The sequence below is a fragment of the Populus alba genome, chromosome 10, assembly GCF_005239225.2.
Source record: "Populus alba chromosome 10, ASM523922v2, whole genome shotgun sequence".
Lineage (NCBI taxonomy): Eukaryota > Viridiplantae > Streptophyta > Magnoliopsida > Malpighiales > Salicaceae > Populus > Populus alba.
Window position 1 is genome coordinate 9494336 of NC_133293.1, and position 18599 is coordinate 9512934.

Below are 18599 nucleotides of genomic sequence, written 5' to 3' on the forward strand. Positions count from 1 at the left end.
AAGGATCATTCTTGGATGACATGGATGTCAAAGTCGTGGAATCAGTTGTGGTATTATGGTGCAAACATGGATATGTTATTTCAAAAGAATACTCGAAGATCAACCCATTCCCCTTATCAAAATTCAATGTTTTTTGGCAGTAGAAATCTCGCACGTTCATGTGAAGTAAAAAGATTGTAAAATAATTTTAATTTTTATCAAAATTCATCCAAATTTAAAATAATAAAAAAATTACCTCAGATCATAGGCTGATGATGGTGTAAAAGGTTTATTCTCATCCTTAGATTTTTCAAACTTTATATGTAAGGGATTTTATTTATTTAAATCATTAAGCCAAAGTGAAAATGAAAAAAAAAAAAAAAAAAAAACTCTAAACAAGAATGCAATACTTAAGTTTCATTTTCAAGGCGCACTGTCCTCTCCCTTGTATAGTTCTGACCTTACCTTATCCTCGGAGGCATCCATCTCAGCTATGGCCTGACTAGTAAGCGTTCTGAAATCATATGCTAAAGACAAGACCCTGGTCCGACCTTAGTCTTGGCCCGAGCTCGATCCCTAGATGTCTCAGGCTAGACAATCCACAGACTTGACCATCGAAAGTCCGGACTCAATCCTTAGGTGTCCTATCCTCCACCCCTACACCTAGACTCCATCCCGACCCGAGCCCCTGCATCTCAAACTCGACCGTAGGTGCTCCGAACCCAACCTAGGCCCGATGTTGTGCATCTTGGGTTCGGTGATGCATGTACATTCCCTAACGTCAAAAAAAATAAACTTTTTAAAAATCAATGTTTTTTAAAAATCTTTTTTTTGAATCTCAGTTTTTATTTTATAAAAAAATAAAAAAAAAATTTCCACAGTTTTTTTTTCTATATTTAAAAAACATCGAAAGAAAATATGATCTCAAACAACACCTAATCATATTTACTGTGATTTTTTTTTTCATAAATGTGTCGTTTTAATAATTACTCTACCTCAAAAACTTACTTTATTATTTGCTAATAGTAAAATCATCGTCACCGAAATGCGAGAAAGAGCATCGCAGGTTGACGTGGCCTGAAGCAACTGGATGCAAATTCTCCGTCACCATAACTCCAGCAGAGACGTTTGTATAGGATCCAGACAATCGCTGCGCAAAACAAAAAAAATGGTCATTCACACATCTACCAGGGCACGCACCAGTGCCAACTGAGGTCTTGTGAACTGGGAAGAGAAAGAACCGAGGAGGAGAACGCGTCACAACTCGGTGAGTCAACAACAACAACAACAAGGGCTCGCTTTTATCATCTAGGACGAGTTCAGGCTCTCCATTATTGAAACCCTTTTGATGTTCGTCTATTTTGATGCACTCATTACGCGAAAGTTAGTGTTTTTTTTTTTTTTCTATTTTCCCGCATTTAGTAAAGGTTTTGTCTTTGTTTCATATGGGAGCATGCTATTTTTCAATTCTGTAAAATTTTTCTTTGTTGTCAGTAGTTACTTTTTTTCATTAAGGATTTTTGGTTAAAGCCAGGTTTATGGGTATGTTTTGTTTTTGTCATATCTGTTTTTCTTCAACACGAGAGAAGTCAAGAAGGCAAGAAATGTTAAGAGCTTATTATTTTGGACTTTTTAAACTATGAAAATGTTGTATTAAAGTGAATGAAGATGAGTTAAGAGGCTATTAATCAAATTTCTGTGCTTTCTTATTTAAAATGCTATGTTATTGTCTGGTTGAAAGGGACTGATGAGTGCATTGAATTAGTTAATTATGCTTTACCTGGAAGAGGAGAGGACTCTAAATACCTGTTGTTATGTAAATGCGTAAATGAATGGAGTTATTCGGTTTCAGGAATACGTACAATTTTCTTTTGATATGATACAATGCTGGGCCCTTGTAAATCAGAAAATAGGAATGTGTGTCTATAAAACTTAATTAACATGTGGTTCATCATTGTGCATTTTGTTTGGACACTGCAAAAACACAACTTACGGACCTAAGTTTAGATTGGTATAGATTTAAAATGGAGTCACACATAAGGCTATGCCAGGGTTACCATGTGTAAATGATTTGAAACCCTTCACCAGTTTTTGGGGGTGCTAGCAAAGACTCTTGCACATAAACAATAACCATAATACCTGTATGAAACAATTGAAACATATGATGATTCAACCATTACTTTGAAGTACTTTTAGTTGAGTGATAGAAAGTTTAGCTCTTATCGGAGCTAAGACATGGTTGGGTTGAGTTGTATAGAAGAACTGCAAATACCTTTGTTGACTAGGTAGAGGCAATTGACGCTGTAGTCTGATGTAGGAGAACTTGCTGTAGTTAAGACTTATATATAATTTTCTGCAAGACTACTAGACAACCATCTATATTTTCTGGTCCTTTGATTGGTGCAGTGGTTTCTTCTTGTTGTTGTTTCATACTCCAGGCATATGCATGCTTGAAATACAAAAACTTAAAATAAGCTTAGGGTTATTGCAATATGTTGATCCCTCCCTACTCTTTCGAACTTTATCCTTACTTTCAGTACTTTCTCTCCTTTGTTTTACTTTTACCGTAAAATCAAGTAGTTGAAATTTATTCTCCTCTTCACTGCAAGGCAATATAGTTGACATGGATGGAAAACTTCCCCTCTGAAACCTTGGGGATGTTTGATCATGTGAGCAAAGGATGAGATAGTTAATGGCTGCATGGTTTAAAGTCTGCCTATGGGCTCTGTGGGCTAAAGTGTTGTTTAATTCAACTTCATCCACTGCATGCCTTTCTGGATGTTGAGCGCAAGAGGGCCCCAAGTTCCAACTGCATTTTTAAGTTTTGGGCTTAACAATTCTGCTGCTGTCTTTTGCAGTTTCCGTTCTGGTTCATATTTTCTCCCAAGTCAGCTGACTAGTAACATGTGTATAGAATTCTTTAAAAATTTCTTTTAGTTAATAATAGTATCTGTGCAAACCCTGGGGGACCAAAATAATGCACGGGGCTACCTAGTTAATTCAAGAGCTAGCGTGTTTGGCTTTGTGGTTTGGTTTGCAATAGTCTGTCTGCTAGGAGTCTCTTCATAAAGCTATGTTCTCGGTTTCTTCTTTCCATTATTGTTTATTAGCATATCTAAAGCATTTTAGGTGGTGCCACTTAAGTTTGGTAAAACGTGACAAATTATCCTCAAATAGTGGTAGTTGACTAACTGGTCCTTAATGTATTCTCGGTAATTTGCACCTCAGGAGTCCTTTCTGTATAGCTGACTATTCTTGGTAAAGCTCTGAAACCAGAACTGAGATTGATTTATTTCTTACCTTTTGGTTTTTGACAGGTGAAAAAAGTGGAAAAAGGAAAAAAGATGTTTCTCAAAGTGCAGTTGCCCTGGAATGTCATAATACCTGCTGAGAACCTCGATGCCAAAGGACTAATGCTCCAAAGGTCAATTGTTGTCTGCCTTTTAGATGACTTTGCTAAAAAACGGGCCACCAAAGATCTCGGATACTATCTTGCTGTGTCAACCTTGGAGAGCATAGGGGAGGGAAAAGTCAGGCAGCAGACAGGGGATGTGCTATTTCCTGTTGTATTCAGTGGTATCACCTTCAAGATTTTCAAGGGGGAGATCTTAGAAGGGGTTGTTCACAAGGTGCTCAAGCATGGGGTTCTCTTGAGATGTGGGCCAATTGAGAATATCTATCTCTCTAGTATGAAAATGCTAGATTACCGCTATGTGCCTGGAGAAAATCCAGTTTTCTTGAATGACAAGACGTCAAAGATCGAAAAAGATGTGGTGGTTCGTTTTGTTGTGCTTGGAACAAAATGGTTAGAGGCAGAAAGGGAATTCCAGGCTCTGGTCAGTTTAGAGGGTGATTATCTTGGGCCGGTGTCTTAAAGTTCTTCCTTGCACTCAGCTGGAGTATCATATCTTCTGAAATTTTCTAATCAAATTAGTTTAACTGCCAGCTTGTTGGTTGTTTCTGTAGTATTTTATATCCTTGTGCCACTCTACTCCTTTTTGTGACTGTTGTCTTGGAGTTCTTGCAACTTCAGTGATTGCGAGACTATATGTTTAGCAACTTGATGTTTCCTTCTGTATGCAGATGTTGACAAATAGTATAATTGATTCGAGGACATCTCATCTTTTGTTGATGTGTTTGTGTACCAATTCTCTAGCTTTTATATTGTTTTGAACTCATGTTTTGCGCTGGAAAGTTGAGAACCGAAACTCAGTAGTTGGTGATGCGCAGGTGGTCAATGATATTCTATACTTTTGTGAAGTTTAAAACCTAGCCTCAGCTATATTGGCTCAGTTTCCCTTCAATCTACTTCTCCAAATATTTTCTGAGCTTACTCCAGTCACAACCAGAGTAAGCAGCAGATTGCCCTCTTGCTGCAAGGTGCAACTTTGATTGACTATGCTTTAAAGTTGTTTAGTTGAATATTTCATTATAGTGTTGGAGCCTGGTTTATGGTTCCACAACTCGGAAACTTTGCCAGTAAAATTTGGCAATGAATCTTCAAGGGTAATCTAGTTTCAACAAGAACAATTCATTCAAAAGACGGGATAATAGTATCCGGGACATGATCAAAATCAAAAACCTCAAGGTTGATGTATCATGTTTGTATTTATGAATCTCTCTTCTGACCTGCAGATTTACCCATTTCATAGCCTCATTATTGCCAGGAAAGCAGAAACCGATAACTTTTCCCACCACTGCACACGCCACAAGCATCCCCCATTTGATACCTTGAAAAACAATTAATCAGGTTACTTCAGAATCTATATAAAATTTGTCTGGGGCTAACCCTAGATCCTGCTTCAGAAAGAAGTGCCGTCCTACTCATCATGAGAGCTCCACATTGTTTTTCCACGCCGGTGTCAAAATTTTGGCGTACCGTGTTCCTGTTAACCAAACAACAATGCAGCACCCGCTAAATCTAAAACAAGGGAAATTCATAGGGAGGCGATTTTGTGGAAAAGAGCTGGGTAAAGGGTGGCTACATATAAATTAGCTAAATATTATCATCATTATAAATCAGCAAATCCTCTATAACATCATTAAGGTAAATTTGGAGCATACATTAAATCTAGACCATTAAGTGAAAAAAAGGAATTCATTACGAGAATTGAGGATAAGGAACTTCCTACAGACGAGTCAAATAATGATCCCTCCAGAATCCAGATTATTCCAAAGCCCCTCTCAAAAGCTCCAATCTCATAAATACAGCTCATGGTCTTGTATTTGTAAAACCATCATAGAAATAACTGATATCTAAACAAGGAATAGATTACGCGTACCTTTACATTCTATAATCCAAACATAATCATACAGCTTAATTATCAAAAGGGGAAAAACACAACAATGCAAAATAAAAAAGTTCACAATATATCATTGCCCTATTCGTTTTGCAACTGAAAAAAGCACCCTCTCGAACAGGTAAATGGAAGATAAAAGCAAAAACTATATTTCTATGTGTTTGTGTAATGCAGAAGTTGCAACTAAGAGCCATTGTTCCAAGTGCTCACAATAACCATTAAGATGACACTTTTTGCTTGAAAGAAAACAGTATATCAAGAACATGACATGCTTTGATGAAAATCCAACACATGAACACATAAGCAGTTCCACTGCTAGACTATCTACCTCTCCTCCTCGCCTACAATAGTTCAAAGAATGAAACGTGATCCATGTAGAGGGAATGAGGTATAACACCCCTTGGTTCAAAATAAACAAACGGACAGGTTACATTGCTCTACTAAAAACTTTATTCTACTCAAAATGAAGTACTAATCATTTTCAACAAAACGTTCAAGAAAGTTCTGACCACTAAATGAAGAAAAGAAAAGAAAAAAAGCAATGGAATTAAGCAGCAACAGAAGCTTTCTTCTTCCCTTTCTTGTTTTCATGTGACTTATCATCTCCCTTTATCATTCTTGAGAGTATATCAGCCTGCTTTGTGTTTCCCTCCTGGTTAAGACTCTTAATCAAATCCTCATAGCTCCTCCAACTAGTGACTCCTCCTTTCTCCATAATTTTACACAAAATTGAATATGCATTGAGAGTCTTCCCTGCTGCTAAGAGAGCATCCAACACTTTATCATAGCTTTTAAAGTCTATGTCACAGTCCCTCTGCAATCCAAAATCTAACAACTTAAGAGCAGCAATGGTCTTGCCCTTCTCAGAAAGAATGGACAGAAGACTATCAAAATTGACATTACACTGACTACTCATGAGGAGATCAATGCGTCCAAGGGCTTCCTCTTCATGACCTCTCATGAGAAGAGCTTCCAAAATCTTAGCAACCAAGTCCATGTTCTCTTTCACCCCCTTCTCCACCATACTTTTCATCACACGACTTGCAGTTTGAACCCTACCATCTTCATACAAACTCTCCATCACTGACCTGAATACTGATGAATCTGGAAGGTGTCCATCTTCAATCATACTATCCAAAGCTGTTTTAGCATCAGCTGGCTCACCTTTCCTCAAGTAGCTCTCGATAAGCAACCTGTAAGCATCAGCATCTCGGGGGATTCCTTTCCTACCCATGATCTTTAGAATTTCAAAAGCAGAATCAGGAGTTCCTTCTTTTGCATGCCCACAGATCAAATTATTAAAGGCAAGAGGATCCTCAACACCCTTTTTCAACAGCTGCCGGAATAAGATTTCTGCTTTTCCAGTCTGTCCATGGCTGCACAAATACTGAATAACTGGGTTATAAGCACCAGACTCCATTTCCAAAGTACTCTGTGGCCTTAAAATAATATCATTCTCAATGAGCTTATCCACAAACTTCACTGCCTGATCGTACTCCTCAGCCTTGCAGAAATTCTCTATCAAGACACCATAATGTCCAGCTTCCGATGGAATGCTCAACTTAATCATTCCATCAAGCACATCCGCAGCCGCTTTCAAATCCCCAGCCTTGCACTGACTGTTCAACAACTTCAGGAAGATCGAATTATCCTTGGGTGCAATGCGTCTCCTCACCATTTCTTTCAAAATATCCTTAGCCTCAGTCATTTTCCCAGCATCACAAAGATCTGGCAACAAAGTCGTATACGTCACATTATTAGGCTTAATACCAACCGACTTCATCTCTTCAAGCAACCTCAACCCATCATTAATTCTATCCACTGCAAAATACCCTTTAATCATGGTCGTATAACTTATCACAGTAGGTGCAATATCCTTTGCCTTCATCTCAGCAAACAACTTCTCAGCCTCCTCCATCCTCTTATGCCTATAATATCCATTAATCATCGTATTATAAGTAACCACATCCGGAGATATCCCTCTAACCTTCATATCTTCATAAAACCTGACTGCAGTTCGCAACCTCATTGACAAAAAGAAGCCCCATATCAACACATTATAAGTATGCCTAGTCGGCCCAATCCCTTCATCTATCATCTTATTAAAAAACCTTTTGGCCATCATATACCTCCCTTTCCTCACAATAACCTTAAACAAAGCATCATAACTCTTAACACTCCTCTCCACACCCAATTCTTTCATTTTAGAAAACATCTTAACAGATTCTTGAACTATCCCAGCCTTACCATAACTATCGATTAACAAAACAAACATATCCTCATCTAATTCAAAACCCTTCTTAGGCATATCTTCTAAAACAATACAACGGGCGTGATTAAGCATAGAATATCTACCCAAAATCTGGATAATCTTCATGTGGGTTTCGCGGTCGTGTTGAATTAAACCCGCCCGTTCAACCCACCTGAAGAATTGGAGCGCGTGATCGGGCTTTCGAGCTCCGTGCAAAACATTATAAACTAAAGAATGATCGAATTCGGGCACTAGAGCTCGAATCGAATTCTGCAACCGGGTCGTCCAGTCCCGATTAGCCATCATTCTACAAATTATATCCTCTAGTTTTTCAGGGCTTCGATGCTGCTGCTTAGCTCTCGGGATTCTCTGGTATTGTTTCTCTTGAGCCACATTTGGGGTTTCGGTTTTTGGGTCAGGTTTCGGGCCTGGAGATGCGGTTGTTTCTGGGTTAGGGGAGATAGGATCTTCACCTGGAGCTGGAATTGAAGTGCAGAAATGGAGGTAGGGCGTGAGTGAGATTTGACAAACCCTAGGTTTTAACTGAAATGGTTTAGAAAAAGCGATATGGTACCCCATTTTTCTTGTGGGAAGTGGTGAAATACAGAAAGAGGTCTAAACAACTACTCTATGTTCTTTCCTGGGAGCTGTTAGAGTAAGAGAAGGGGGAGGGTTACAGGGATGCTACGCTGACACTAGGGTTTAAGGGAGGTGAAGCAATAGTTTGTGGGTTTATTCAAATTAATCCCTCAAGTTTAAGTGATTTCACAACCAACTCCTTAAGCTTTTGCTCCCTCAAGTTTAGTTGATTTCACAACCAACTCCATAGTCTTTTGTTTTCCCATTAATCTCCTCATAGCAGTGCCACCTTCAAAGTTCCACCAAAATCTATTAATTTTTCTTGGGGTAAACAATAGAGGCCAGGCTCTAAAATAAGCTTTGACTTGAATGAAAAATGGATTGTTTTCGGGAATACTACGAAGATAATTTTTTTTTTTTATTTATTTTATAAAGGCATTACTTTGGGTGAAAATATCCTTTCTATGAGAGCCTAGAAAAAAGAGGTAGTCTAATTATGTTATAAAGGAATTTTTAAAATCTTAATTAAATGATGACGCGAACTCCATCAGGAATATTATTCAGTAATTTCATTGTGTATTAGTCATACTAAATTTATCTTTCTCATGTTTAGAACTTTTGAAGCTTGTTTAGTATTTTAATAATGAAGAGTTATTATTTTTTAAAATATTTTTTTTATTTTATAAATATATTTAAATTATATATATATATATATATTAAAATTTATTTTTAATATTAATACATCAAAAAATCGACAAATATATATAAAAATTAATTTTTAAAAAAAAAAAAATTTCAAACAAACGGGGTAATGATCTAATGCACATGCGGTTGTCTTTTTATTATATGGTAGAAATGCAACCATCATAGCGCTCATGGCCAAAAAGGTGAGAGCAGCTGCGAAAGCAATCTTCCAGATACCTTGTGTGGGATCTTCCATCACTGTCAAAGAAAGATGCAAAAATACAGCAGAACTTGGGAGAACCATGGCTATGGTACCCGGCTGCCCGCTATAACAAATGCCTGGAAAGCTGCCTTTTTTGTTAGGATTGCGGAAACTGGATTAGGGCCTTCGTCGCCTCTGTAACCCCTAGACAACGTGAAAGCTGCAGAAAACTTTGCGGTTGATATGAGCGTGGCTACTATCAAATTAGTATCTCTTGCTTTCTGAGTATCTGTCATCAATTTCATCATTTACTTCTTGTCACCATCCTTCTTGCTGTAATGTACCTTCATCTATTTCTTTTCCATGGCTATAATTGAGGTTGGTGTTGATGGTTTCCTCTTCCTTCTCAGCATGTCCATCCAGCTTGATAACCTTTACAAACTAGATCCAGTCTTCTTGAACGATGAGCTTGCGAGGATAGAAAATAAAGAGGGAGTCAACTTCATGCTCTACTACCAAAGTGGAGGGCCCAAGAATAAAGGAGAGGTGCTTGAAGATGAGAATCGTATGATCTTGCTTCGACTTCCAAAGAAAGTGGGGTGCTAAATAACAAGAAATTAAAGTAAACAATGCTACGAAATTAGAAAGGTGGTCTGTTAGTGATTGATAAAAGCGATGGTTGTTCTGAAGAAGAGAATCGAATTTCTTGAAATTCACATGATGACAGAAGATGGTGGGAGAAGAGAATCGATATCATGTTGGTTTTCGATCTAATGATATCTGGTGGATCGATATCACGTCATGGATTTAATGAGTACATTATGCTGTTTAGCTCCACTGGTTCTACTTAATGAGTACATTTTGCAGAATGTTGGAACTCAGGGTCTTCTTCAGCCATCAACATTACCACATCAAGTTGATTGTATCGTGCAGCTTCATGCAAGCAGTGTTGTGCTTATTATTTGCCATCCTCATCGATGATCTGGCAGCTCCCGTCCCCATTTCCACGTCATGGTAAGTGGTTTTCATTTTCTCCATCAGAATCCGAACAACATTAGAATGTCCTCTCCTGGCTGCTATGTGAAGAGCTGTTTCGCCTTTCACATTCACCTGATGCAAAAGCAACGAACTCGAGTCAAGGATTATCTCCACTCATTCTAACATACCAGACTGCATGCAATGTGGAGGAATGTACTCTTGGTTTCGTATCTTGAATGTAGAATTGGTCTGGCATTTCCCGGAGTAGATCAGCTTTTCCATCCATGGCAGCTCGGTACAGGTGAGGTTCCATGTATCTGTAACACCTATCTGGCTACCATACCTGGCAATGCCACCAGCAGAATGGTTGAAACTTACAACTTCACTTAGTTTTGGGAATCCAACTTCATTACCAGGTGTTGGAACTGCCCGTGTGTTTGTGAAGATTGATTCATAGGAAGGCAGCTTTCCATGTACTTAATCTCCTCAAGCAAACAAGCTAGCTCACACACACTAGCTAGGTTGATGAAACAAAACAGTGTGACAAAATAATGGAGCGATATTGAATCTCATGTTCTCTCTCACACGCTTAAAAGGGATTCTGTTCCAAGGGAAAGATGCTCTCTTCAAGCTTAAGCTGTTAATTTTGGGTTAGGAAACGAGACACTGAAGACGATGAAAGCCTGGAAGACCTGCCATGCTTGTGCAGTTATGAGTTAACTAGTCTCCTTTCCTCGAAAATGGGCTGGGCTGATATGGGCCTCGCATCAATTTTAGTCTGTACACCAAGCCCACAATATTACAAAAGGAGAGTCAGTCAAAGTCATCGTCTACCTAGTTAAAGAAGGTGTTGCTGGTGCCTGCCTGCCTTGAAAGGCTAAAAAAATAATTAACAAGAAGCCTCCTTTACGCACTCTGATTTCTCCTCCTCTCAATCAAACGAAACTCCTCTGATTTTTTAACAAAATTAAAAAAACTTCAACAGCAGCAGAGCAACAATGTCTCAATTCGTGTCTAGCTTCTTCAAAGAAACCGCAAAACCCTTAACATCAGGTCGGCGTCCATGGTCCGTTTTCCTAGACCTCACCTTACTGAACATCCCCTTTTCAATCCACGACACCACCACAAGGATAACCCAAAACGTCCTTCATTTCTCGGTTAATTACTCCATAATCCTCTTGATAATCCTATCTTTATCCATCTTAAACCATCCTCTGGTGCTAATCGCCTTGTTCATTACTCTAATTGCTTGGCTCTCTCTCTATTTCTCTCGTGAGGAGCCGCTTTGGTTTTTGGGCTATCAAGTGAGTGACTGGATGGTGTTGGTTGTGCTCTTTGTGGTTGACTTTTTGGTTGTGATATGGGGTGGGGTTTTTCAGAATGTTGTCGTTGGTGGTGGGATCGCTGTCGTCTTGATGCTTCTGCATGCTGCGTTGAGGAGTACGGATGATCTTGTTGCTGATGATATTGAAACCTCGCCGTATGCCAACTTGCTCTCGGATGATGATGGTGACTATAATGCTCCTCCAACTGGTGGCTTGTAGTTTTGCCTAATTGGATTGAAAAGAAAAGAAAAGGGAATTGTTTGGTTTTAGCTTAATTAATGTCAACTAGACTGTAATTATGACATTCAATGTTTCTCTGTTATGGTGATTTGATGATTTAATTGTTGCTTAGAATGAGTTACATACCCAGTTATCAACTTACTATGCTTGTTTTGGTCTGTGTCTAAATTACAGTGCTTGGGGATACTGGGACGAACACCTTTAACCAAAAATTGTACTTCACATTTACATTTAGGTAATCACTCACAATTTTTTACCCATGTCAAATGGATTTTGATGCAGATTTTTTGTTTTCACTACTTGTGTTGGTGATGCTGTTGTGTTGAGTTCCCATGGCTTAGTCTTTGCATTATGTGGAGACTAGCAGGAACCTTCTCTCTATCCCATCCCGTGGGCATGATCTTTGTTGATTGATGTTTCTCTGTTGCTTCATACCTGTATCAAAGCACAAGAGCAAACCTGAAAACTTAGGAAGTCAAGGTCAAGTTAATGATGATGTTATCTGTTATTGTAGGACATGGAACCGAGATCATGCTCCGACTTGAAATCTGGGAACAAGTTGATCCCTGCTATAGATTACTTTTATGTATTCATTTCCTTGCTTTATGGCTAAACGTAAATCTCAAATATATCTGCTTTGCATCTTGTTTACCGGCTTCCTTTTAAGCAGCTGCTGCGGATACAGAGAGGTTGCAATTGCTCTCTTGAGATTTGCTTCTAGCCAGACCCTGAATATTTACAATTTTTTTCAGCTATCAGAGGACGTAAAATCAACATCCTGCATAGTAAACAGTAACAGCTTCCTCTTTTTTTAACAGCCCCCTTCTTGATGATTTACGTGCCTTGATTCCTTGGCGTTGGATAAGCTAGAATCTACAATTGATTATCATTGTTTTTTATTGTGGTTAAGAGGCAGAATGTTGCTGGCTTTGAATTTTGAAATTATCACACAAAGCTTCTTTATCATTTTGAGGTCCGAAATCTTGCTGTCAAGAATAACAATGTGTGTATGCTTCTTGTCATGAACCGAACAAGAGGGATTAAAAGGGGGAAAGGCAAAAGGAGTATATGCCAATTGCACATCCTCAGCATTAACCTAATTTATTCCATGTAAAATGGTGGCCATTTGGCCATTCTAGCCCAACACAACCAGATGTTTCTAAGGTCACACCCAACCTGGCTTTGGCTTCGGCTAGTAGCACGAGTACTCATTGAGCTGTTTTAAATTGAATCCTTGGATTCAGGCATTAGTCCAGAATCCCCAAATCTGCTATTAATAAAATAAACAATCTATATTCGTCTACAACTTGTGTATAATTTCTACTATGTCTACTCTCCTTGCAAGAAAAGTTGAAAAAGAGAGAAAGCAGAGTGGTTTTAGCAAATTCATCCGCTGTGCATTCACGATGGTGCAAAACACACTGGTGTTTCCGATCACCTTGACCAATATCACTGTTGCAAGAGATGACATTTCGCCGCTGAAGCAAAGATGTTTACGGAGGATGAGCTATTCGACCATATGAGAGAACCATCACAAAATCTTTAGCTGAACTGCCCACAGTTGTCCGTATTCTTTCAGATGCTGAAGCTGTCTGCAACCACCAGTCAACCAAGGTATGCAGCTGCAACGTTGAAACCACTGGCTGACCACGCATTGAGATCTCCACCTGTGGAAACTTGAGCATTACTCGTGGTGTTTTAAAACTTCCTAAATTCCTTAGGCAGTAGTCTTCAGATAATTTAGGAGTACACTTCACCGGCATTTATTTTTTACAAGGATGGATGGTAGGTGGTAAACAGTTCCATCATAGCAAAAACTGTTGCAGGTCTTGTTAAAGGACAACATTAAAAACAAAGAGAGTAGCAAGCCTTTTTCCTGTCATACATTATGGAAGATGAAACATAGGAACCACAGAAAGTATTTTGGACATTCAAGTTCGAAGGAAAGAAATCTAAGAATGAAGAAAAGGAAATGCTGTCCACTTCCATTTACAATAGGAAAAGAAGAGGGATTGAAAGAAATAAATTATTTTAGTTTTATATGCACAAATTGATTAACATGATAAACGAACAGAGATGAAGTTACCTCAGCTTCCCTAACAAGACCCAGCTTCTGGGCAAGATACTTCTTTATGTATGAAACAGGCAAACTACCATCCCTACAATAAAATTGCAACAACTGATCAACAAAATAGTTGTTGGTATATTTGTTAAAAAAAAGAAAAAAAGAAAAGGGTTCTTGGTATAAAGCAAACTTCAAGTGAGAACACAATATAAACAAAAACAACCACGGGAAGGGAAAAGATAGAGACTAAATTATGCTCTATATATTAACATTCACAGATGACCTAAAATCAGGCAGCTGAGTTCGATTTTTGCAATGGAACAGAACAGAAGCAGAATTTTTGGAGCAAATCTACTACTTTAAAGTCACAGATGCTTCAGAATAATCATTATTAAGATTCTAAATGAAATTCTGGCCTAGAAAAAGAAATTCAACATCAGGCATGATGTGCAGAGTTCATGTAATCAATTAAAATACTTCATGATTATATGATGATTGGCTTCATTTTCTCAGGACAGCACCAATATGTTTTTTATGCTATGTGCCCCTATTTTGATTGTGACAGCCAGCGTGCAATCACAAACTTAAACATAACTCAGCAAGCAAAACCTCACAGACAAAATTGTAGTTGCAACTGCCCATTGAAGCAATGAAGGGAAACTCCCTATTTTCTGAGGCTTCTAGCATTCAAAATTTTAAAAACATGGTTTCAGGTGTTGCTGATATTTGAAAAGCGTGTTTGCTCCTGGACTTTCAACATCATTTTCTCAATCTATTTTCTTCACAGAATTTCATAGTTATGTAGAGTGAAAGAAATTGGGGAATAGCTACGAAAGAGCACAGGAGTCATAAATATAGTTTACTTCTAGGCTGTGATTAGTTTTGTTTTGCTGGAGTGTACCTGGAAGTACATATTCATTGAAACCATAAATTGTAAATGGAAATGGACATCATGCTATCATGATGAAACAAAAGGATATCAAGCTTACAACACAACGGGAAATTATATGTAACCAAAACAAATAGAAGGGAAATCAAACGGGAAATTCAAAGTAACCAAAACAAATAGAAGGGAAATCAAAGTGCGCATAGAAAACATCAGATAAGATACAGTGTCATTGTCGCTAAGAAAATATATCTACATAACTTAGCATAGATGCAATTACGATTTCACATAAATGAAAACCACGGAAATTTATTTTTCAAAACTGAAGAAAGGTGGCGATAAAACACATGGTTTAACCAGAGCCTATGTCAAAACTCAAGAGCAAAATGGACACTGACAAGCAAACCAACATTATGAATATAAACCAGGTAGTGGGGTTAATGAAACTCACTTAACCCTCAAGTAGCACGAAGATATCTGTGGCAAGGGCGCACTTCCACCCCTGAAATTATGCCAAAAAGAAACAATAGTTAACAACATGACATGGCGTGCTTGACCAATCATCAATGAATCTTTAGTAATGGTAAAGAAACAAAATCTCACTGCTCATGATCAGAAGCAACTAATGAGAACCATATTGGACTAAATCTTGTATCACATTTACTGTTTGCATCGACAACAGTCTGTGCTGGAATATTCAACCCCTCAGAGGGAGCTGCTCTTTTTTGTTGCTTGCCTTGCAGCCGTCTAGGTTTCATGGAAACTGAAGGCGATGCAGTCGAGTTAGATTCTTCACCAGTAACTTTCGATTTATCACCGTGCTCCTTGACACTGGTTTTGAGTGATTGAGCTTTCTCCTGGGCATCAAGCTTCTTTATTTGGACAAGAATTTCCTGTAGTTCTGACTTATTAGACTTTGTTTTGCTTGAAGCCTCAACCGAGCAATTTAAGGGTTTCCAAAAATCAGCTTTCCCTTTACATGGTTTAACACCATCCTCTGAAACTTTATTAGGCTTGTGTTGTTTGGGTGACTCAGCAGTAGAAGAATTCTACACCATGAAAATAATTACACAGGAAATTACTACGCATCAAAGGAAAGGCACATCATTTTCAAAGGACCCAAAACAAAAAGGTGAGAAAAGTTTTAGCAAGAAAACTTGAAGTTTAACCACTTCTACCTGCCTTTTAGTTTGTGCAATTTTGCTTAAAGTCTCGGGTGAGCTTAAACTCTCATAGTAATCGTCCACTTTCTTAACCAGCTCCTTAATGAGAACAGGAGATTCTCGTTTTCTGGCAATAGGTCTTGATCTTTTTCCTGTCAGAAAAGACTTGACGGATATCTTAGGTGTGCTGACTACCAATGAAGAGAGAGATCTCTCCTTTCTTCTACCTATCAATGGAACTGAGTGATCAGCTTCTTGGACTGGCATGGCTTCTGAGACTGCTGGCGCAGTTTCTGGGACCGAGGACACTGTTTCAGGTTCCTTGGTCTTCTTTATATTGGAAAGGAAGATTTTGGCCCTTAAATCTTGCCAGCTGTGGTCTGCCCTGTTTATTAACATAAGGAAAGAAAGTTAAAACAGACCAAGACTATGCTGCTGTAGTGAAATCCATGACCATTTCTCAATTTTGGTTGTCTTCCAATTTGAAAATGGACTTCCAATTGTTCTGTGCCATATAAACAGGTTGAGGCACCGGTTCAATCATGATATTTCAAGATTCTATATCAGAGAATCCTAATAAATAAACTATGCATCCCACATGAGTGGCAGGACAGGGATGCTGCCCAGGAACATGCAGCATGATAATTGATTTCCTAGTGTTACATTGCATGTCTACAGTTTGCAGCATATACTTACTGTCTGGTGTAAACGTCTAATAAATTGACTTGGAAATTTGATATCTTCCTTCCAAGTGCATTAATTAATAGTGTCAAGGATTGGTTCTGCAGTTGGAAAAGACAGAGAATGTCTAGAAAATCATTTCAGTGTTTATATAGCGTCCTCCTTAGTCAATCATTCTGACACCCTAAGATAATTTCACTTGCAGTGCATGGAGACTACTCAAACAGCATTCGAATACGTCCTACATGTGTGTAATACGATAGTCCAACTATATCAGAAACAGCCATGTATTTTTTTGCCACGGCATGCACTTAAGATGCTTTATTAAAAATTGCTGTGGCATAAACTTGGAAATATAAGAGAAAGAGATGATCAAATACCTGAGCTTCTCAAGCGGAGAACAACCTAATTCAGTATCACAAACTGGACAACTGTCCAACTCCTCATCAGTTATCTTCTTGTATATGCATTTTCTGCAAACTGTTTCAAAAATTAAAATGAAGAAGCAGGCATCAGATATATGCTCGATGAGAGAATATGTATATAACAATTAGGCAAGACACACTTAAAACATAATGATTAAATGATAGAACACTAAGAAACTATTTCTCAAGGAAAAATAAAAATGCAAAACCTTTATTCATCATCCCCCAAACACATTAGTGTTCTCACTTGACACGGCATGAACTTATCAAGGACCTGACAATTTTGATGGAACTTGAAGAGCACAGGGACCATGCAAAAGCTTCGAACAACCCCAAGTTAAAATTTTACTATTTCAGCAAACAAATTTACTGTAAGCTCACATCATACGTTGCTCAAACACAAGAGAAAAGGCTATATTTACCAATCAAATTTCAATCTTTTCCTTAATTTCAAAATGAAACTCCCAATCCATTGAACAAAGAAAGACCAGGAAAACAAAATGAAGAAAAAACAAGATCATAAAACCGCATTTCACTCCTCTCCATATCACAAAAATAACCAATTAAAACAATAAACCAAGCTCAACTCCAAACAATAAAAGATGATACACAGATTACGTGAACTAACAATTAAGCGCCCACAACAAGAAACAAAACAAAACAAAGAAACCACATCGAATAACACAAAATAGAAGAAGATGAGCACACACAGAAGTGAGTGAGAGAGAGAGACTCACAAGTATGGAGGCACTCAGAGATAGTAGTGGCGTCTCTGAAGAGCTTTTTGCAAAGAGGACAAGTCATGCATGCCGCTATTTCCTCTCTTTGAACCTTCACCACCTGGCCTAACATCATCTTCGCTAACACCACCACCTGCCTTTGGGTTCTCACTAAGCCACTAACGCTCTCCCTTGTTTCACGTACCCCACACGGTGCATGTAATCAAGACCCCACAAATCACGAGTTATTTATTCTTTTCCAAGAAAAAACCACGACAATCACAAGCAAGAATCGGCGAAGAAAGGGTGGTGGTTGGGCGCCTGGGTTGGTGATTAACGATTCTAGACAAATTCTTTTGGCAGCGGCTTTGTGCTTGGTGGGCGAGAAAAAGGAATTTAGGAGAGCGATATTTTAATAAAAACAAAAAAAATGGAGAGAGTGAAATCTTGGAGTATTAGAAGAGAGGGCTGGTCTTGTTCGATTTGGACAATGGTAATGGCCTTGATATGATTTGTTCGAGGCTCTCAATGTTTTCGAATATAATCGCACAGCCTCCTCTCCTACATGACAAAACTAACACAATCTCTAAGCATTGCTGTTGATTTATACTTTTGAAAAATATTTTAATATATTTATATATATAAAAAAAAAAACACTTTAATTTACTATGTTAACCATGCCTGTTTTTATTTTTATTTTTTCCCTAGAGGAAGCGACTAAACTTTTTTGGACAAACCTCGAACAAGTCCTTCATTATGTAGGAAATTTAGATTGAGTTTCCAAACATTCTTTATCCTAATTAATTAAATCTTTTAAAATCCCTAATTGAGTTACTTACCTTTTCCAGGCTTGGAGCAGTTATGTCTCGATTTGCTAATGGATTCTGTTTAAATAATAAACTTAATTTCCAAAATAGACGGTCATTAATGGGCAATTGTAATGCTGAAACCTTTCATTTATTTTTGGATATTTAAATAATTTACTAATTAATGATGGATACTGGAATTATTTAAGTTCCTCCTCGACTATTAATCTCTGGTTATTTGTAAACAAACAAGTTTATTTCTTACAATATTGATATTTGTACAATGATCTTGTCAAAACACTTTGATGACCGCAAA

The 18599-nt window shown here is 38.0% G+C and overlaps 3 protein-coding genes across 7 annotated transcripts; 1 reads left to right on the forward strand and 2 right to left on the reverse strand.

Annotated features, from left to right (window-relative positions):
- Positions 1-959: 959 nt before the first annotated feature.
- Positions 960-4111, forward strand: LOC118061533 (DNA-directed RNA polymerase V subunit 7-like). 5 transcript variants are annotated; one of them, XM_073411959.1, is made up of 3 exons: positions 960-1246; positions 2589-2648; positions 3297-4111. In XM_073411959.1, the coding sequence occupies exons 2-3, from the start codon at positions 2607-2609 to the stop codon at positions 3852-3854; spliced, it is 600 nt and encodes a 199-aa protein (XP_073268060.1). In that variant the 5' UTR covers positions 960-1246; positions 2589-2606; the 3' UTR covers positions 3855-4111. The 5 variants fall into 5 exon arrangements, with proteins under 5 accessions (XP_073268060.1, XP_034930888.1, XP_073268061.1 ...); XM_035074997.2 differs by lacking the exon at positions 2589-2648 and having other exon boundaries at positions 960-1329; XM_073411960.1 differs by lacking the exon at positions 2589-2648 and having other exon boundaries at positions 960-1302.
- Positions 4112-5405: 1294 nt separating this feature from the next.
- On the reverse strand, positions 5406-8387 carry LOC118061532 (large ribosomal subunit protein mL102 (rPPR5)). Its single transcript, XM_035074992.2, has one exon. It carries the CDS (start codon positions 8107-8109, stop codon positions 5827-5829), a length of 2283 nt encoding a protein of 760 aa, XP_034930883.1. The 5' UTR covers positions 8110-8387; the 3' UTR covers positions 5406-5826.
- Positions 8388-12757: 4370 nt separating this feature from the next.
- LOC118061529 (E3 ubiquitin protein ligase DRIP2) lies at positions 12758-18031 on the reverse strand. The gene is made up of 7 exons (XM_035074990.2): positions 17496-18031; positions 16714-16813; positions 15668-16037; positions 15093-15538; positions 14941-14991; positions 13625-13697; positions 12758-13205 (listed from the first exon to the last, which is right to left on the reverse strand). Exons 1-7 carry the CDS (start codon positions 17611-17613, stop codon positions 13032-13034), a joined length of 1332 nt encoding a protein of 443 aa, XP_034930881.1. The 5' UTR covers positions 17614-18031; the 3' UTR covers positions 12758-13031.
- Between the last annotated feature and the right edge of the window lie 568 nt (positions 18032-18599).